We start from the raw sequence: 21518 nt of genomic DNA, 5'->3' as shown, positions 1-21518 counted from the left end.
GTGTCCAAGGGTCCAAGAGTGAACGTGATAAAGAGGGAGACCCTCCCCACCCCGCCCCCTATCCAAGGTGATTTCCTAGCCCACAGAAAGTGTGCCCCTCACACCCTTCCAGTGCCTAGAAGTAGACAGAGGACGGGTCTGGTCGAGGGCACGTCCCGTGGTTGACTGATGAAACCATAGCTCCCTCATCGTAGTCACTGGCCCCCCAGAGGGGGCCCTCACAGGGCTTTAGCCAGGAAGGGTGGACAGGCATGCTAATCACCTCCAGGGGCTGTTGGGCTCAGACATAGGGAATCGGTTGTGCAAATACATGCTCTACATTTTCGCCCCAGCTCCTTGTTTCTGGAGAGGGCTCATCTTTTAGACTCAGGGACTGATTACATGTGGAATACGTTCACATCGTGAGCGCTACTCCAGCTTCTGTCTCCTGACTTGTCAGGGTCTCAGTTTCAGACTAAACCGACCTTCGTCCTGGCTGTCCTGCTCCCCCCTCCCCCCCCACACACACTGCCCTCTGCCTCCACTAGCCCAGAAGGCCTCTGACCTGACTGTGTTCAGAGCCCCTCCAGGCCATGCTGTTTCTCATGCTTCCATCAGCACGGCCCCATAACCCACCCTGCCCGAGGACAGGGAAAAGAGCTGGCTGCTAGGAAAGGGGGACAGAGGAGAAGCAGGCATGTTTCTCAGGGTGCCCAGGCCACCAGGTCTTTCTTTCACTCTAGATTCTGGAGTTCCCAGAGTGGGTTGGGGGCGGTCGACCAGCGGTTCTCAATCTGTGGGTCTTGACCCCTTGAGGGGGGTGTCAAACAACCCTTTCATAGGGGTCGCCTGATTCGTAACAGTAGCAAAATGACAATGAAGTAGCAATGAAACTAATTTTATGGTTGGGGGGGTCATCACAACATGAGGAACAGTATGAAAGGGTTGCGGCATGAGGACGGTGGAGAACCACTGCTCTAGACAGAGACATCCTGGTAGAAGGAGCCTGAACTGCCCTGGAATCTCTTCGGTGGCGCTGAACCTGCCTTTCTTCTCCCCAAATGCCAAGCGCCTGTTACCTGGATGAGCAAGCCCAGGGTCGGGCTTGTTAAAATTCTAAGCTACGCAGTCTCTAGGCCAGAATGAGCTTACTTTGCTATCATTTGAAGGATCAAAGTTTAAACCAGACAATCTTTAACCACCCCCACCCCCGAAACATGAGCTCTTCTGTAAGCCATTGAAAGTGAATGGAGTTTTTGTAGCTGAGCACCCTGTTCTTTAGAAGGCCCCCCTGTGCCTGATCATTTCACAGCTAAATGCCAGCTGGGGCCAGAGGAGGTGGACAGCTGGGCCCCAGTCTCAGCTGCTGCCCTAATTTTAAAACTGCCTCTCAGGAGTGGGGTGTTCTTTTGGTTTCGTTCGGTTTTTTAAGGTAGCTATTTCAAGGTAGACCTCGCCCATCTCCTCTTCCTGCTGAAACGTTCTTTAACGACAGAGCACTGCCTCCTACCTCTACTCTGCCGGCCCTCTTGCCTGACGTTCAGCCCCATAGCTCTGGTGGAAGTGCTGTGTGCTGGGAAGGCCCGCTTTCCTCCCGGGGAGGGACTTGTCCCTTGGCATGTAATCTGAGTGGCCCTGGGTTGGTAGGCTGGTTTTCAGCATGTGCGATCGCTCTGAAAAGGTGTGCTTGAGAACAGAGGCCGACTCATACAAGCACAGCTCCTTACCCTGGACTGCTGATCTCCTTTTCTGGGGCTTCCTTTAGCTCCAAGGATCCAGTCCAGGCGAACAAATCCAGTGGTCAGGCCACCCTCAATCTACCTGGGTGCCAGATCCCTCATTTGTGGAACTAGGGAGTTAGAATAGAGTGATGATTCTTAACCGTGGCTGCGTGTTAGTATCACCTGGTGAGCTTCTGAAAAATATCATTGTTCAAGACACCTCCAGGGAATTTGACTCATTTGGCTTGGGGCGAAGCCCATGCAGGTCCTGTTGTCAGCTAATTTTTAACAAGAGTACAAAATCAGGAAAGAACAGTCTTTTTGATAAATGTTGGTATGATAACTGAATCTCTTATGTGCAAAGAATGAAGTTGAACCCTTACCTCACACCACACAAAAATCAACTGAAAACAGACCAAAAAGCAAAATTATAAAACCCCTAGAAGAAAACAACCTTAAAATTTTCGTGACTTTGGATTAGACAGTAGTCTGTGAGCTATATCAGAAGTATAATCAGCCAAAGACAAATAGATAAATTAGACTTCATCAAAATTTTCAAGGTTTCACTTCAAAGAAGATGTGGTAGTTACATAATCTGTCAACTTTTGAAGGGGTGGAGTCTAGCCTGTCAATCAGGTCACAACCAGTGAGGCCTCTGTGTGGACATGGCCTTCTGAGGATTCTGGGAACTCCTGTCTTCCTTCTGGAGGCTAGATACACCTCTCCCTGTGAGACATCCTGTTGACAAGCCACATGAAGTCATGCTGATGTAGGCAGAGCTCTAGAGCTAAAAGAGCCATGTGGAGGGAGAGACCATACCAGTGCTGAGATGCTTCCACTACCACTGGATCCACAAGACTTTCCCCCACTGGCCTGTGATCTTCCTGCACTCAGTGACATTGTATGTGTTACATGAGTCTGAAGAGGAACTTATAGATTAGTATCGGACATATGGGCTAATGTTGGACTTATGGACTTGATCTGGACTGGGTTGGGATGTTTTCTCAATATTCAATTGCTCTTTCATATAAGGTTCTTTCTTACACACATGAGTATCTCCCTGGATTTGTTTCTCTAGTCTACCCAGACTAACAAAGAATATCAAGAAAGTGAAAAGATAGCTTATGTAATAGAACATATTTATAAATCATTTTTCTGATTAAGGAAGTTGTATCTAGAACGTGTGTAAAGAACTACAACTCAACAATGAAAAGACAAATAACCCAGTTAAAAAAATAATAGGCAAAGAATATTGAATAGCCCTTTCCCCAGAGAAGATATACAAACGATGAACAAGCACACAGGAAGATACTCAACATCATTAAAAACTCAAGCCCATTGCCCCTGAGTCAGTTCTGATTCACAGCAGCCCAGTCCGACAGAGCACAACGTCTCTGCGTGACAGGATGTTCAGAACTGTTCACCTTTACCAAAGCAGACTGCCACATTACCCGCCCTTGAGGTGGTAGCAGGCTGGAACCTTCTGCCTTTCGGTTGTCAGCCCAGCTGCTTGACTCACGTTGCCACCAGGACATCGGCAGTTGCACCATTGGGGCTGCAGCTCAAACCACTGTGAGATAGATGCCTTCATACTGGGGTGGCTACAATAAAAAATAAGAACGAGTGTTGGTTAGGGGTTGACAATTGGAACTCTGTACAAGTGGAATGCAAAGTGGTATGGCTGTTTTGGAAACAGTTTGGCAGTTACCCAAAAAGTTAAAGAAAGCATTACTATACGACCTAGTAATTCCACTCCTATGTGTACCCACAAGAGAATTGAAGACAAATGTTCTTAGTCTGGGTTCAAGAGCAAAACGTGTGTGTGTGTGTGTGTGTGTGTGTGTGTGTGTGTGTGTGTAGAGGAATTTGTATGAAGAAAGCAGGTTCCAAGTCCACAGGCCAGGTGTTAGGCTGGAGGCTTCTAACTCCAGTAGTGGTGGGTGGGGCCCGATGAACCCAAATCAGCAGGAAGATGATAGGCATGTGGCGGCAGAATCCAAGGCCAATGAACCCAAGGTTGGCAGGTCAGAGGCAGGCTGCTGATGACTCCCAGGAGCCAGAGGCAGGAGGACAAGCCAGATGTGGGATCCAAGCCCAACAAAAAACAAGCTCGTCTATTGGAAGCAGGCCACCCCCAGGAAACGGCTTTTTAATTGCTTGCATCAGGATTATAATCTGACTAAGGAGGTTGATTGGCTTCTCGTAGCAGATTCTGTTGCCAAGGTGGTTAATGATGGGGACTTACTAAGTCCTAAGACCGAGTTTCCATAGAGCCTTCACTATCACATGTCTGTCCACACACAAACTTGTGTGCCAGCGTAGACAGTCATGTGCTTAACACAAACATGGTCACAACTTGTCAACAAGAGATGGTGCTTTGATACAGTGGGGTATTATTCAGCCACAAAAAAGCAATGGGGTACGGATGTCTGCTATGACACGGCTGCATACACGGCTGGATCCTGGAATGAAGCCAAGCTCCCAGAAGGCCATGCAGTGTCTGGCTCTGTTTCACTTGACTTGGACTGTCCAGAAGAGGCCAGCCCACAGAGTCAGACGGATGTGTGGTGTTTTGTTTTGTTTTGTTTTTGGTTGGTGGGGGGGGGTTGCCCTCCTTTGGGAGTTTCCTTTCAAGGTGATGACTGTGTTCTGAAGTTAGCAGAGGTGGCTTTCTAGCCTTGTGGGTATACTGAACACCACTGAACTTTATACCTAAGGGTGGATTGTGTTGTTTGTGAGCTCTGTCTCAGGAGAGATGTATGCTGAGTTTTTAAACCATGTACATGATCGAAAACTGGAAGCACGGGCTGTCCCTGCTCCTGAGAGAACTCACCACCTACTGCCTCCAAACTTGACTGCAGTGGGGGCTGCCCGCTTGGCTCTGACGAATGGCAAGCCGGAGCAACAGAGTGGAGCTGCCCCATAAGGTTCCCTGGGCTGTTCTGTTTGGGAGCAGAGGGTCAGCTCTTCCACCTCTGGAGCCACTGGGGGGCTTTGGCCTGCCACCTGCCAGTCAAGCGCTTAACCATTGTGCCACCAGAGCTGCTCCTCCAAATGTAGTAACTTAAAATAACAAACAGTGGTTATCTTAGAAAGAGGAGCTCTTGGGCTGTAGTGGTTACAAGTTGGCCTGCAATCCACATAGTCTGCAGTTCGAAACCACCAGCAGCTCCAGCTCGGCAGGAGAACGCCTGGACTTTCTACTCCCATAAACAGTTACAGTTGCAGAAACCCAGAGAGGGGCGTCGCTCTGAGTCAGCTGTTGACTCAAAGGCAGGGCTTTTTTTTTTCTCTAGGTTTCTATCTTAGAAAAAGTACAAGAAAGTTTCTGGATCATTCTGATGTTCAGCCAGGGTTGGAGACCACTGGTTCTGAAGACTGGAAGTGAGGGGCCCTGTTCAGACCCACTGGTGGCATCTCTGTCATTTGCTTGCTGGGTGGAAGGAGCTTTGAGGGACACTGGTATGCAGCCACCAGAGTACAGCTAGCTTCTTGGAAGACCCTCATGGGTCTGGCTTCACCAACTGCAGCGCTAATTCTAAGGAGTAGCTCCTTTCCAAACCAAACGAGCTGCCATCAAGTCAGTCCTGCACAGAGTGACCCTTTAGGGCGTGTAGAACTGCCTCTGTGGGTTTATCCACTAGCTAGACAGCTGCTGGTCCCTCCCTGCCAGGCTGTGCATGTAGTACATGCATCCTGCCGGATGTGCGCTTCTGGCCGTCCTAGTCCACAGAGGACACTGAAGCTCCAAACAAGTTTATGCAGACTCATAGCAAGTCTCTAGGACTAGTTGCCCTGTGCATTTCTGAGGCTGTCCATCTTTGTGGAAGTAGAAAGAAATCCTCATCTTTCGTTCTAGAAGTGGCTGGTAGGTTGGAACTGCCGACCTTGCCATTAGTGGCCCAGTGAGTAACCCATTGTACCACCAGGGCTATACTGGAGCTCAGATTGGTGAAGTTCCATTTCTAAAGCCACCTAACAGTGAAACCAGCGTTTGAACCCATGTTTCTTTAGACTCCAGAACCTGTGATCTGGAACACTGTTCGTGGTGCTCTCACCCTCAGAGCTGGTCTGGCAAGGTGCTGTCTAGTGACCTGATGTCACTCACTAATCTGCCTTGGGTTTGAGCCCACTATCGGGACAGCTTGGTGTGAGCCAGACTCTCCCTGTGAGCCCAGCCCTGCCACTGAGGGCAGCTTCCCTGGTGTGTTGTGACTGTCTGTGGGTCAGGGTGACTTTTCTGACCTCCCACCCCAGTATCACATGTGGAAAGCCAGGACCTCCTGCGAGATGGGACATGAGCTGGCCTGGCCCTACACCATTCATTCTGGAGTGTAGTGAGCCCTCGAGCTCCAGCCAGCCCTAGCCAGGGCCCTGTTCCCACTTGGACCCGAGGCCCTGTTCCCACTTGGACCCTACTGATAACAGTGCAGTGAGTGGAGCAGAATGTCCGGGGGTGGGGGGCGGACGGTGAGAACAGCCAGCTAAGCAAGACTATCAGGGCCTTCCTAGAGAAGGGGCTTCATTCCCAAATCGCTAAATCCCTCCTTGGCAGCAGCAAAATCCTCCTGTTGTTTTTCTGGCGCCCAGCAGGGGGCTGGCCAAGGCTGGAATGTGGCTTCTGGGAGGGAGGGGGGCGTGGAAGGGCTGGCCTCTGGACCAAACACATTGGGCTTGTGGAATGCACGTTCCTCCCGCAGAGCCTGTCTGTACCGCTCCTCCAGCCAGGCCGGACTTTTTCTTGGGTCCAAGAAAACGCCGAATAAGGCAACTCTGGGCCACAACATCTTAAGCATTCCACATTTCATTGTAATTGCTCTCCCTCCATTTTGGCCCTGCCACCTTGAGGGGCAGGATGCACTGCATGCTCGCTCCACCCCTTCCGGGGCTGGACTGGCGGTCGGGGTGGGGTGTGGCAGTGGCACTATGATCCCAGCATCGGTGGTTATCTGTGCTTGTGTGGCTGTCATGACCAATTCTTTTTTTTACTTCTCAACTTCTGGTGCCCTAGGTTTATAGTTCTTAGCTCCTTTGGAATTCGATGAAGGCAGTGGGTGCTTTCTAAACACAAACCGAGGTCCACCCTCACCAACCAACTGCCTTTTCCCAGGGTAGTTGCTTTGCGCCTGGGACTCTGGTAACCCAGATTTGGGAAGGCTTCACCCAGAGCCCTGAAAGCACCTGTATTCCTGGCTATGACGCCCCAGACTGTCCAGCAGGCTCTCCTTTCGGGAACTGAAAAGCTAGCTTGCTGGAACCCGACCTGCCTCTGAGGCCTGGCAGGGACCTGGGACATAGACAGGAGAGTGTGTGCCTTCCCAAGGGATAAATAGCCATCCTTCCCGTGTCCAGACCTTACACACCCTTCCTGAGGACCTGCAATAGCAGGGACCATGGGACAGCACCCTCCCCCTCAAAGTCACTGACCCAAGGGAGCTATAGACCCTACATGGTATTGCCTCGAAGAATACTATTCACACCTCCTCTTCCGCTTCAGTACCTTGGTGGGTGCTACCTAGGGGCAACTTGAGGCATGCTAGTACTTCTCTGTCAGACTCTGGGCCTGAAGGCCCCACAGGGTGAGAGTGGCATGTGCACAGTGGAAGATGGGGCGTTGCAAGAGGCTTCCAACAATCTTTCCCACACTCTGGTCAGGCGCAGCCCATGGCATCCATGCTTGACTATCAGAAGGTAGGCTGTCGCCCCTGTTGATGGGCCTTTGCACAATCATGGGCTCAATGACGGAGGACCCAGCCCCGCGCTCGGCCAGACCTGACTTTGGGAGAGGCCCCCTTTATTCCCGGCTTTACGGCAGTTTCCCTCACACTACCCCCTTAAGCACTAAGAGCTTTCTTTGTCACAGGAAGTTGTTGGGAAGCAAAGGGAAAGAAATGTTTTCTCAGTGGGTCTGCTGCATCCCACCAGAGCCTGGTCCTCACTCCTACCCGAAGGCACCCCTGCCCCTGGGCTCCATCTCATCCCAGCCAACAAATGCCCAAGAGGAGTAGAGGTTTTACCTCTTTGGGAGGGTGTGTGTGGCAGTCATCCTTGAATGGCTTATTAAAGCCCACTGGTGCCACATTCCTGGCTGCTGAGGTCACTGCCCAAACAATATCCACCATTCATTCCTCTAGCGGCCACATCCTGGCCACTGGGAGGGGCTCTGTGACACAGGAAGGACGTTATGACCAAGAGTGCTAGGTCCCCTCCACCTCCTCCACCCTAGCACACGGAGACAAAGTGGAAAGGCCCCAGGGATGGGGGTGAACACTGAAGGTCACCTCCCCCATGGGCTCAGGTGGGAGTGCTGACAAGGCCCCCAAGTGTACTTGTTGGACTGCAAAGGGGTCCAGGAGAGACCATCACTGTCCCCCAAACCAAGAGACCGGGTTGATTTGAGAAATCCTGTTTGTTCCTGCAAGCACTTGCAGAAGGAAAACAGCCACATTTCTCCTGAGCTGTCTCAGTTTTACCCTGACCCCACAAGCTAGTGTACCAGAAACTGGGTTGTACAGTGATTATAGGAGATTAGCAGGTTTTTACAATGTCACAGGATACAATTGGTACTCTTAAGAAAGCAGGTTTTGCAATGATCATCGGGAAATTATATCTACATTCTCCAGGGGCCATTAGACCACCACTCCCTGAAGCTTCATGCGCCCTTGTTTATCTAAATTGGGGCGATGTTTTGTGTCTGGCTACTTATCTTACTGACCTTGTTAGCCTCTTTCCCAAGTTGAAACATCCCTACTCATTAAGTAATTTTAAAAGGAATTTTTACTGTAAGGGAGAGCCTGCTATCTTTTGGATTCTTAAGAAACTAAATCTTAAATGGTGTTATGTTTTCAGTATTGATTTTCCCTATAACTTACAGACTCATCTCTCACTTCCGCTGTATCCTATACCTGTCAACCCCCATTGCAAATCTAGCAACAGGACTTCTTCAAACCGGCCCATTCCAGTTCAGTCCCTTGCTGAGACTGTGCCTTCCCACCCCAGAAAGGCTGAATTTACCTTTTAACAGGATCTCTTTTAACAGGGCATAAGAATCACCTGAGATCATATTAAAACACAGATTCTGATTCAACCTGGCTGGGGTGGGAAGGCAAGGTCTCAGCAGGGGCCGACTGTTGGAAGCCCTGCTTAGGAAGCAAAGCTTAGGCCTCAGCGGGGAACCCAGGAGCAGTGCTGAGGACTCTTCTTGGGTAAGGTGACCAGATGTTCACATTGGTAAAGCGGGACACCATTGATAAAAACTCATATCCTGGTGAAATAGCCACATGGCAGCCGAAAACCGTATACCCTAGCTTGTCGTGCATTCTTTCCAAAAATTGGGACTTTTTAAAAGCACCGTGGGACATGGGGAAAATTGTTAAAAATCGAGACGTCTGGTCATCTTATTCTTGGGAGCTTTTTTATGCCTGTGAGAATCCATAGCCTTCCCCCCAAAGTTAGGCCAAGGGGATGCTTGCACCCTTGGCCTGCTGTTCTCAACAGGCCCAGGCCACCTTCTAACTAGCAGCCAGCCTGGGTAGGCGCTCTATGGCCTGCCCGCTTCAGGGAGGCAGAGAGAGAGAACGCCTCTAACCATACTAGAATAAGTCTTAAAGTATTGCTACCAGGGTCCCAGTGTGTGTATACAAGGGGTACCCCCCCCCAAAAAAACCTGGGAAAACCCTGCTGGGTGGAGCTTTTATAGTACCCATTTTCCCCACTAGGCAAGTATCAAACAGCTCCTTCTAGTGCACCCAGTGGCGTCGCCTGGAAAGGTTCTCTCCAGTCACAGTGAATTTTATTTTGCAAAAGCAGTTTTGCTCAAACCTCATTTCTTGTGTTGGCTGATTTAAGAGAACCATGTGCAACTGTGAAATTTTGTTTCCTGCTTGGGAGAAATGCCACAGAAACTGTTGTGATGTTGAACAGTTTACAAGCACAGCACTGTGGGAAAAAACTCAAGTGTACGAGTGGTTTTCTTGTTTCAAAAGTGAAATGTTAATTGATGACAAACATCCTTCTGGATGTCTGTCGACTTTCCAAACGGGCAAAAATGTCTACAAAACTCGTGCACTTGTGCTCGAAGACCGACAAGGGACCATTGAAGAGATGGCGGAGTTATCCGGACTGTCTTGGGGCTCGGTTCAGTGAGTTTTCATGGGAGATTTGGAAACTAGAAGGGTTGCAGTGAAATTTGTGCCTGGGGTTCTGACGGACCAGGAAAAAGAGCGTCTAGTGGAAACACGCCGTGCTTTGAAAGAACAGCTCTGAAGCAACCCAGCTCCCCCCCCCCCCCGCCAAGGTCATTACTGGTGATGAGCCATGGCACTATTCTTTCGACCCCGAAAGCAAGCATCATTCAAGACAGCGGACGATGCCATCGTCACCTTGTTGAGTGAGATCAAAGATCAAGATGGTGCTCATTTGTTTTGCTGGTGTCAGGGAGTCGTGCGCTTGGAGTTTGTTCCACCAGGTCAGACTGTTAATCAAGCTTTCTATTTAGAGATTCTGAAAAGAATGAATAACAGTGTGACAAAAAAGGCCTGATTTGTGGCAGGTGGCGGACTGGTTTTGCCACCACAACAATGCACCTGATTATGCAGCCATTTCAATGCACCAGGCTTTAGCAAAACATGCCTTGTCCCATGTACCTGACTCACCTGATCTTGCTCCGTGCAACTTCTTTTTTCTGAGAATGCAGAGGGACATGAAAGGACAGCAACTTGGCGACGTAGCCAAGGTGAAGAAAAACATGAGGGAGGTGTTGTCCGCATACCAAACAGATGAGTTTGCAAAATGTTTCCAAGAATGGAATCACAGATTTGACAAATGTATTAAGTGTAATGGAGAATATTTTGAAGGTGATATGTTAGGGAAAAATTTAAATACATAGCTTGAGGGGAGGAGTCCATTTGGGGGATACCCCTTTATATATATGCATGTTTTATGCAATGAGTAGATAGATGTTGACAAGCTCTCTTAATAATACACTTGTCCTGGACTCATTAAACACTACCATCAAGTCAGTGCCCACTCATATCAACCCTATAATTAGAATTACTCCTGTGGGTTTGCAAGACTAACTCAGTGGGCTCTCAACCTTCCTAATGCCATGACCCTTTCATACAGTTCCTCATGTTGTGGTGACCCCCACCATACAATAATTTTCTTTGCTACTTCATCGCTGTAAGTTTGCTGCTGTTAAGCACTGTCATATAATCTGCAGTATGTATTAGGTGACCTCCATGGAATGGTGGTTTCACCCCCAAAGGGGTCTCGACCCACAGGTTGAGAACCGCTGCTTTAACTCTTCATGAGAGTAGGAAGCCTCCTCCTTCTTGGAGCAGCTGGTGCTTTCTGAGTGCTGACCTTGCGGTTAGCAGCCCAGTGAGTGACCACTACTCCACCAGGCCTCCTTACACGTATTAGGGACACCTTAAAAACCAAGTTCTCGTCAAAACAGTGACTTTTGAGAGCTGCTGGGCCACTTAATTTCAAAACAGAGGTCAGCTCAGAAGATGACGGTAACAGCTTTGTGACATTCCAAAGGCGTGATCTGGATCCATTTTCTTGAAGGAAACATGGCAATCATGGGCTTACTATAAAGAAGGCCAGGGAAGTTGTACTGAGGGATTTTATTTTATTTTTTCGTCACGACAACACACCTCATTCTTTGAGAGCAGCAAGGGCTGGCCTACCAGAAGGTCCTCGGGAAACCTAACCCATCTGCTCTCCAGCTTGCATCTTGCCCCTTCAGCTTTCTTTTTGTTCCCAGAACTCAGCATTGAAAAGGATGTCTGGTCTGTGACCATGGCCTGGAGCAGCAGTTCTTACCCTGTGGGTTGTGACCCCTTTGGGGGCCGAAGGACCCTTTCACAGGGATCGCCCGATATACAACAGTAGCAACATGACAGATGATAGTTGGGTGGTCGCCACAACGTGAGGAACTGTATGAAAGGGTCGCGGCGTGAGGAAGTTTGGGAACCACTGGGCTAAAGGGTTGAGAGGTGCTGCATGCCACCTAGGAGTCGTGGGTTGGTACACATGGGTAGCACTCGTGGATGCTATCCTGTAGGAGAACACCCAGAGGTGCCGGGGGGTGGGGGACACACACGCATCGTTGACTTCCCAAAATATCAGCCACTGAAAACCCTTGGAGCAGCACAGTTCCACTCCGACAAACCCGGCCCCTGCGTTGTAATTGCCCCACAGGCAGCTGAGCAGTGAGAGTGAGCAAGTAGCAGTTAACATATCTTTACTTGACACACACACACTACGGTGTGAATGATGTGTCAATTTTGCCTCTTTCCATGCCTAAAACATCCCTTTACTGTTGAGTTGGTTCTGAGTCATAGTGACACCATACAGCAGAGTAGAGCTGCCCCATGGGGTGTCCCAGGCTGTAAATAGTCAAGGAATCTGACTGCCAAACTGTTCGGCCTCAGCGTGATTGGTGAGCTTGAATTGCCGGCTTTTTCGTTAGTAGCCAGCATGCCACCAGGGTGCATAAATACAATGCCAAACTCAAGCCCACCACCATCGAGTCCAGTCGACTCCTAGTGGCCACAGTTTTGTCTCCCTAACTCCTCCTCGCTGGGGCGATAGTTTGGAAGTCACCTCTCCAAGGAAACTGTTGTGTGTCCTCTCTGGAGACAAGGGCCGCTCCGCTAGCTGTAACATGCTGCCCTCTGTGGCGAGCTCGCCTTGACACCCTTTCAGAAGGACAGGTTCAGCATACTTCCTTCAGGTTTGGTCGCAGACCCACGTGCCTGGCTGTATGTCCAGCTGTGGCTTCCTAGGTGTGTGATCCTTGAGAGTGACGGGTGCACTCACAGTGGTGGCGTGAGGATAAGAAGTTAGCACTGTAGCGATACCTGCCTCATTTGCCCCTCTTCCAAAGGACTGAGGATCCTTGGTGGCGCTGTAGGGTACGCCTTGGACTGTTAACCACAAGGTCAGTGGTTCAAACTCACCGACCACTCGGAGGGAGAAAGAAGTTCTATGCACTCAGTATACCCACCAGTCTCGGAAATCCTATCTAGCCTTGCTTGGGATTGGAATGAGTTTTGTGGTGGGCCCTTTCTTTGTGTGTTGGTTGGTTTGGGACAGTCACACACTAGCTGGATCCGGCTCAGCGAGTAAGCCCTCCCCCATCATCAGACTGAGTAGAAATAGCTACAAAACCGAACTTGCTCCCTGAAGTTGGCCAGGTGATCCCTGGCTCTCCTTTCTGGGACCCCAGTGTCAGAAGACACCCCCTCATCTGCCAGGAGGAGAAAACCAGGCAGGAGCCTGTGGAGTGGGGGTGGGCATCGGGTTCAAATCACAGGAAGATGGGGGGTGGGAGGGCTCACACTCTGCTTGACTGCTTCCTGTTTCTGGCCTGGGAGGCTGGAGTGAACGGCATCATGTACCCCTTATTTAAAAATAGACCTTTCCTTGGCACATGGATCACACTGAATACTGAGTCTGTGCCAGGCACAGGGCTAAGTGACTGACGTGCATGCATTTCTTTCATCCTCATCTGAACTCAGGAGGAAAGGGATATTGCCCCCATTGTGTGGACAAGGAAACAAGCTCAGAGATAAGACCTAGTGCTTCCCCCCCCCCCCCCAAGGTCATCCAGATAGCCAGGGCCAGGATTTGAACCTGGGTCTGAATGACACCACACTTGCACCTCTGCCCACAGGCAAGGCAAAGGAATTGTACTACTCAGAAGAACTGGCCCAAAGGACAGAGGAGGAAGCCTGTAGAGAAACCAGTCATGCCCCTGCGAGCATAAGTCGGCTCCCTGCTCTCCCAGATTAGAGTGGGGACTTCAAGGGGTGTCTCATGCTGTCCCACTGCTGCTCCCAACCAGCTGGAGACAGGGGCAGCTCTGGGCCTTCACAGAGGAGAGACCAGATCTACCCTTCCTGGAGATTGGGTGGTACTAGCCTGTGCGGATGTGTGTGCATTGGACAGTAACAGATGATAGTGGATAGTAACAGATGATAACACAACGAAGAGTGGGGATTCGAGAGCATTTGAATGATGCCCACATGGAGCCTGTGCCAACAGACTGAAGCAGCAATTGGTCTAGAAGACTGCTGGACCATGCAGTCCACAGTCGCTTCCACCCTGAGACCAGAAGAACGAGATGGAGCCTGGCGACCACTGCTGCCCACTCTGACCAGAATCCCAGAACATCCTGGGTAGAAAGAGAAAAGTAGAAAACAAGAGTCACAATCAGGACAGAAAGACTGGGGGAACCTCTGAGGCTGTGGGCCTTAGTCACTCTTAAGTAACTGAGAGGGGGGGGGGGTTCACCTTGCAGCCGCACAGGCCTGCAAAGAGAACAATGACGCCCAGTCATGCAAGACCGGAAGGTGGGGGGGCAGGAAAGAAGAAGGACAAATGGACACGGGAACCCCAGGGAGGAAGTGGAAAGAATGCCGTTACTTCAAGGGAACTGCAACTAATGTTACGGAACAAAACGGGTCCGACTGGTTGCATGAGACTGGATTTTCTCTAAAATTTTACCCAGACCGCAATTAAAAAAAAAAAAATCAGGCAAAATGTGAGTCAAGGTTCTATCACCGCACTTAGTCCACCTGTAGCTGAGCAGGTAACCTGAGAAGCTGGACTCTGTGAAGAAGAATGTGGCATCCAGTTTGGAGGAAGATTCCTGACAACCCATGGGACACAGGTGGCACAGCCTTGAAGATCCAAGAGAACAGCCTCTGGGATGGGTTACACGTCAGCAGAACATGAAATATTGCAAGCTAGACCCAGAAGCGTCATTGTGACACATGGAGAAAGATGAGCCATCGTCAGGATTTACAAACAATGCCCACAGAACCAGCAGTCAAGAAACCAAAGAGAATATGGATTTCATTGGGCAAATCTGTAGCTAATAAAGACCTTGCTAAAGCGTTAGGAAGCAGACATACATGTCACTTGGAAGACTAAAGTGCACCTGACCCAAGCCAGGTGTTTACATTTGCCTCACACAAATGTGAAAGCTGGACAGTGAATGAAGAAGACCAGAGAAGAATTGGTGCATTTGAATTATGGGGGTGCAGTAGAGAATTGACCAGCCAAAGGAATGGATAAATCCGTCCTGGAAGTACAGCCAGAATACACACGCTCTCAGGAGGGGTCAGTCCCTAGAGAAGGGTGTCATGTTTGATAAGATGGAGAGTCAGCAAAAGAGGGGAAACCACTCAATAAGATGAATTGACTTAGTAGTTACAACTATGGGCTCAAATGATAGTAATTGTGAAGATGCCACAGGGCCCGCCTGGCATGAGTCTGTTGGAGCCTACTCGACATGGAGCAGCCTAGCATGTGGGATTGAGCCAAGTGCTATAAAATGCTGCCAACTGCAAGGCTCACAGTTCAACTTCACCAGCCACTGGAGGGATAGAGATGAGGCTTTCTGTTCCTGTGATGCGTTACAGTCTCAGTCACAGGGGCAGTTAGTTCTACCCTGCCCTAAAGGTACACATGAGTTAGAATCGACTTGATGACAAGGCGTTGTTTTTGACACCCCATTTAATCTAGTGAACCACTATTTGAGCTAGGTTTAAGGAACTCTGGTGACAGAGTGGTTACCCATATATACCCGAGTATAAGCCAACCCGAATATCAGCCGTGGCACCTAATTTTACCACAAAAAACGGCATTAAAAATGTGCTGGAAAACTCAACTTATACACAAGTTTATACAGTACTCATCTGGCTGTTAATTGCAAGATCAAAACCATCGACCACTCCAAGGGAGACCGGCCCTTGGAAAGACATTTCTACTCCAGTAAAGAAGTCTCAAGGAGTCAGCATTGACTGATGGCAGTGAGTGGGTTTGTAGCTAGGTTTGGATAAATCCATCCTACAGAGAAGAAACGGAGGCTTAAATGATTAGAGTCATTTGGTCAGGAAGGCCCAGGCCTGTCCCTTCTGAGTGGATAAGTGCAGGTACAGGCCTGCCGGCTAGGCTGTAAGGGCTGCCATTTACTCATAGGCACAGCCCTGTCTGCAGACCAGCTGCCTAGACCTTGGCCCCAGTAGCACCAGAGCCCCTGGGGCTCGCTGTCTGGCCATTGCCATGTACCTTCAAGTTGTGGGGTATGATTTGCCCACTTTGCTGCGCCCCCCCACCCCACCCCCCACCCCCGTCTTGAATCCCCGATCACTTACTGCCCATTTGCGGAGCTTTGCAGGGGCAGCCAAGTGGGCATGCTCTTCTGCTCAACACTGGGACCTAAGATCTGCCCCCCCCACCCCCAAGTAGGAGAGACGATGTGCTAATGTGACATCTGGGCCAGAGACTGCTGACCATGGCCATGCTAGGAGGCATAGGGCATGCCCAGAGACCTGGCCCCAACGCCTGCCCTCGGAATGGAGCCACTGTTCGGAGGATGAGTGATCACTGCGTGGGTGGTCTGAATTCCCAGTTGTGTGAGGCTGTTTAACCAGTCCTGAGCAAGCCCCCACTTTGTGGTCTGAGTTAGATGTGATCTGATGACAGCGACACCTTCCTCCTCTCAAGAAGCTCAGTGCTGGCCAAACAGAGCACAGAGGCAGGACAAGGGAGATGGGTGGACAGGAACCTAGGCCGGCTCACACTAGTGCCTGGAGTTGAGCAGGCAGCGAGCCTCTGATGGGAAAGGTTGCCTCTGAACCAGGAGGACTGGCAACAGTTGTCAAAACAAACTAGGACTTGCCCAGAGGCTCCTGGAAGCCCCTCTTCCTGCCCACGCCCATGCCCTGAGCATGGAGTGTACACAGCAGTGCAGTTGGCTCCCTGCCCACCTCAATGCTGGCCCGGGGCAGGGGTGGGAATGGGCATGGGGGCGCCCAAAAGAGGCTGGGTTTTTTTCCCAGGACTGCTGTGGGCAGTTTTCCCTGAGGGCATCTGGGCACCCCTGCATCAACCGATCCCGCCACTGATATTTGATAATGACCTGGCTGGCAGAGGGCGGCATGCCCTGTCATCATTGCTGGGCTTTCTAGAGCTGGGGCCTGGCTTCTTTGCACCACCAGGAAATGCCTTTCACCTGCTCTGTGCTCAGAAACTGCCTTCCCACATAGAACCTTCCAGTACAGCCTCACCCTGCCGAGCCTTCCGTGGGGTGTGGAGCAGAGTAGTGCTTGCTGGGAGCTGAAGGCCAGACCCAAGGAGACAGGGTTCATCTGCTCACCACCACCACTTCCTGGGAGCCAGCAGCCTGCCCAGTTGTCATCGTGTGTGTTTGTGTGTGTGTGTGTCCGGCCGTGACATCCTGTCTGGTACTTGTTTGTCATGGAGTCGCTTGGGGCAGCTTTCCAGGTGCTCTGCTGGTACAGCGGTTGAGCACTTGGCTCCTAACAGAAAGGTGGGCAGTGTAAGCCCACCAGTTGCTCCATGGGAGAAAGGCAGGACAGCCTCAAGCCCCTGGGGCAGTTGTACCCTGTCCTTCAAGGTCGATATGAGCAGGTTTGGGTCGAGTGTTGGGAATGGGGGCAGATTTCTTCTGGCGACCCCCTCTCTGGGTCGCTGTGAAGATGCCCAGGTGTGGGGACCAAGGGCCTGACTGCAGGCAGGTATTGGGCAGCACCTGTTGTAGCCTCAAGCTGTGCCCGGCATTCTGGCAGCCCTGACAGCCATGCTTTCTTCTCTGTCCCCCAGACCTTCACAGCTTGGTGTAACTCCCACCTGCGGAAGGCTGGCACGCAGATCGAGAACATCGACGAGGACTTCCGAGACGGGCTTAAGCTCATGCTCCTCCTCGAGGTCATTTCAGGTGCGCTTCCGAGCCCCAGCCATGTGACATGGGTTTTGGAGACACTGGCCTCCACCCACAACTGCCCATGCGCCCCTGGTGAGACCCATGCCGCTGCAGAAGCAGTGCATCCTGCATGGGTTGCCGGGCACCTCTCACGTGTCTTTCTCTTGCAGGAGAGCGGCTGCCTAAGCCGGAGCGTGGCAAGATGAGGGTTCACAAGATCAACAATGTGAACAAAGCACTGGACTTCATCGCCAGCAAGGGCGTCAAGCTGGTCTCCATTGGCGCCGAGGGTGAGCACGGATGGGGGCCAGGCCTCATGCCCGACAGAAGTGGTTCTCAGTCAGCACTCAGCAGGGACTATACTGATGTCCCTCAATGGGATACCACGTGGCCCCCATAATCGTGTCTTCCCCCATCCCACCCCCGAGAGCTCCCACCATCTGCTGTGGACCTGGGACTCTGATGTCCCCCTGCTCATAAGGGGAAGACTTGTGGAAGACATGGAAGCCTTTCCCCAGCCCTCCTCATGCCGGGCCGTGCAAGACACTGGCATGGCCTTTTCCTATGCTGAGAGTACCTTTGTTGTCATGCCCCTGCCTGGTGTTTGTAGAGGCACCCTGGTGGCAGTGTGGGTTAAGCAAGTGAGTTGCAGCCAGAAGGTTGGCAGATGGAAACCCTTAAGGGCCAGCACCACTTCCAACCACAGGGTCCCTCTTAGTTGGTAGGATTGGTGTGGGATGGTGGGTAGGAGAAGATGCAGGTCTATGGGGCCCAAACGCCGACAAGGTTCCAGGTGCTGGGCTGCCTCAGGTTCTCCCTCTAGCCAGCTAGGATCGGCGCCAGGCCTTCCCACTCAGGCAGTGCATGTGCGTCCCTCCCGTAGCGGGCTTGTGACAGGGTCTCTGGGGTGATGTTCACAGGCACGCAGGGAGGCGACGTGCCGCCTGACAGTGCCCCACAGCTCCCCCTCCATCCGGCTGGCCAGCCTGTTCGTCAGTTCATCAGGCAGCAGCTGTGCTTGGCCCGACTGCTAGGCTGCCCCAGCTTGTAGAAAAACACAGAAAATTAATTGCTGTTAAGGACAGGCCTCTGAGCGTGTGGCCAAGATTCCAGGTCAGAATGTGTGAATTAAGTTCCAGGATTCTGCCCCAGCCTGGACCTTGCCCAGAAGGCTGCCAAGCCAAGAGTTCTGCAGTCAGGGCGGCCAGGAGGAGGGGTGTACCTTGGCCGTTTGTTTAAAAAACAAACCAAAAATCAAAACCCAGCCAGGCACTGAGATTTTTTTGTCTTCTCAGGGGGACCTATCCTCCTAGTCGTGGTCACCCTGCCCCGCCCAGCTGGGCATCCTTGTCAAGAAAAGGCAGGGTGGTTAGAGCAGGAGAGGCTGGCTCCCTTGCATTCTCAGTAGCCTGAGTTAAGTCTGTCTCGGGTGGAGGGGCTAAGGAAACACCTAAAAGCCCTGCCCTGTGACAGTGGCAGGAGGGGAGGCTACAGGTCAGAGAAGCACACCCCCACCCAATCCGTTTGTGCCATTCAGCCAGGCAGCACCCACAGGAGGCTGTGCCTGCTTCCTGGGTTGAGGGGCTTCACCCTGAGAAAGACATTTGGTCCCTGTCCTCCCACCCCTGCCAGGTGGCCAGCAGAGCCCTTCTCCCACCTTTCCTACCCTAGAGTTTTCAGGTTTTAAGGGTCAGTGAGCAAGCGCTTCTGAAGGACCCTCACTGCCTTCTCTGGCTCCGCCCTGACCTGGGTGCTGGCCCCTTAGTACCCCCTCCTCTTAGGCCAAAGGGGTGTGACCCACAAGTTGAGAAATGCTACTTTAGACCCTTATCTCTCACAGCCAGGAGTTTTGAGATGAGGGTGATTAGGTGGAAGCCTGCAGCCTGTCTGCTGAGCCTCAGGTCTCTGTGAGCCCGCTTCCTTGCATGACCGCCCCAGCCCTCGGGCCCACACCGTGATAGTGGGGAGGGGAGCAGAGTGCTGGGAGAAGAACCGGGACAAGGTGGAGGGTTCCCTTAACTGCATGACACAGATGCAGAGGCTGTGGAATGAGGAGCCAGTCCAGTTGGCAGGGTTGGGGGAAGGGGCGCTGAAAGCAAAAACAACCCTGGCTTGTTTGTGGAGCTGAGAGCTGGTGAGAAAAGCTTGGAGCAGGGGACCAGGGCTTCCTGTCAGTGGCAGGAGCTGCTTCGAGCTCTGGGAGAGGCAGCAGAGGCCTGCACTAGGGTGATGGTTGGGGAGCCGGGAGGAAGTGGGCAGAGTCTTGGCAGGTGGCACGGCAGCTCCCTCAGTGATGGGAGACACTAAGTGGGCGGGGGGCTGTGTGGCTGAGGAGATGGATGGACACTTGCTTGAGGGCTCCCGACAGCAGGCTGCTAGGGACTGTGCTGTCCCCAGTGAGTACAGGGGACTGGTGGGCAGCACTGATCTCTGGACTTGGCTGCTGAGAGACCGGAGGCGCCTGACTTGGGCTCTGACCTTCCCTCTGCTCTCCTGTGTGCAGAGATTGTGGACGGCAATGCGAAGATGACCCTAGGCATGATCTGGACCATCATTCTCAGGTTCGCCATCCAGGACATCTCTGTGGAAGGTAAGTGCCCAGGCCTCCCTGCGCCACCCCTCTGTGACCACCATTGGTCCCAGCTCCTTGGCACCACGTACTGAGACGGGACAGGCCCTCACAGGAAAGAGTGGTTAGTGTGTGGACACAGATCTAGGGCTGCAGTGGAGGGAGGTCCCAGGCTGGTGGCCATTCTGAAACCCATCCCTTCTCCTCTCTAAGGACTCTCACACTCCCTTGTGAAGTGGACAGGCAAGCCTGGCCACATTTTGTGGTTGATGAACCTGAGTCAACAAGAAGGCCTACTCACCGGCAAAGTGGTGACAGATTCAGGCCTGGGTCTGGCTCTTCTTAGCGTCTGCACCTTCATCTTTCCACCACACCCTGGTTTGAATCTGTGCCCTCATGGTCCTGCTGCCAGCTTAGGACACCAGGAAAGAATGACTTTCTCTCTAAGCCCCGATGTGTGTGTGCCAGGGCTGAGCCAGACCACCCAGGCTAGGGGTCAGGTCACAATGGTGAACAATAGATGGCTCCACTGCTCTCAAAGAACACTCCATCTTCCTAGGTAGCCAGAGGACAGGTGACCCTGAGTTTGGGGCCAAAACCATAGGGCACAGAGGACCTCCTATGCTTCCCCTGAGGACAGGGTCAGAGCCCAGTGCTTAATCTTAACCCCATCCTGAGAGGCAGAGGCCAGTGTATCTTGGTAGGGAGAGGCCTAAGTCCGTTGAGCCTGTCATTCAGAACCTGCATGTCGATGTTCAGACCAGCAGAGGTCAGCCCATCCCTGCTGGCAGTAGCCGCAGGTTATTGTGGGAGTGGCCTGCATCCCCCTGGAGTTGCCTGACCCCTCAGACTGGCGTCTGAAAGGGCGGTCCAGCGGGGCCCTAGCTGGGCAGGTTTGATTCTGCACTAAGCCCCCGGTGCTGGTGTGTTTTGCAGAGACCTCTGCCAAGGAAGGGCTCCTTCTCTGGTGCCAGCGGAAGACAGCGCCGTATAAGAATGTCAACGTGCAGAACTTCCACATCAGGTGAGCACCATCAGCGCCTGCTGCCTGCCCGCCATTTTTTCTGCTCCCAGATGAGAGCTGCCTGGCAGTGCTGGGGTGAAGGTGTTGAACCCAACCACTCTAGGGCACGATGTAGAATCTTCTCCCCCAGAAAGCTCTCGTCCTTAGCTGACATCTCGCAATGAGCCTGACTGCACATCCGTGGGCTCTGTGATGAGCAGGCCCACAGTCTGCTCTGGGGGAGAGAGAGCAGCACGGTGTGTCTGGCCCCCAACAGGTGGATGGTGGTCAGTGCTATCCATTACTCAGAGTGAAGGGGTGGGGGTCAAGCAGCAGGAGAGTGGGCTTTGGGTGGCGCCCAGCGAGCTCGCCCCTCTGAGCCTGTGGTAGCAAGGTGGGCATACCTGGGAGTAGAGGCGAGCCCAAGAGTCCCTGCTGCACCCATGGGCTTTCTGGAGCTACAGTCCTGAGCCTGAGGCCCTGCCCCAAATCTGTCCTAGCACA

General features: G+C 52.0%; 1 protein-coding gene across 1 annotated transcript in view; it reads left to right on the top strand.

Annotated features, from left to right (window-relative positions):
• The window catches only part of ACTN4 (actinin alpha 4), a 71092-nt gene that overhangs the window by 32835 nt on the left and 16739 nt on the right, over window positions 1-21518 (top strand). The window contains exons 2-5 of the mRNA XM_075537473.1: window positions 17343-17457; window positions 17613-17732; window positions 19946-20032; window positions 20948-21035. Of these exons, the coding sequence (XP_075393588.1) occupies window positions 17343-17457; window positions 17613-17732; window positions 19946-20032; window positions 20948-21035 (410 nt within the window). The remainder of the gene's footprint in view (window positions 1-17342; window positions 17458-17612; window positions 17733-19945; window positions 20033-20947; window positions 21036-21518) is intronic.

Source organism: Tenrec ecaudatus, chromosome 18 (genome assembly GCF_050624435.1).
Source record: "Tenrec ecaudatus isolate mTenEca1 chromosome 18, mTenEca1.hap1, whole genome shotgun sequence".
Taxonomy (NCBI): Eukaryota; Metazoa; Chordata; class Mammalia; order Afrosoricida; family Tenrecidae; genus Tenrec; species Tenrec ecaudatus.
This window is presented reverse-complemented; position numbering and strand designations above follow the sequence as displayed.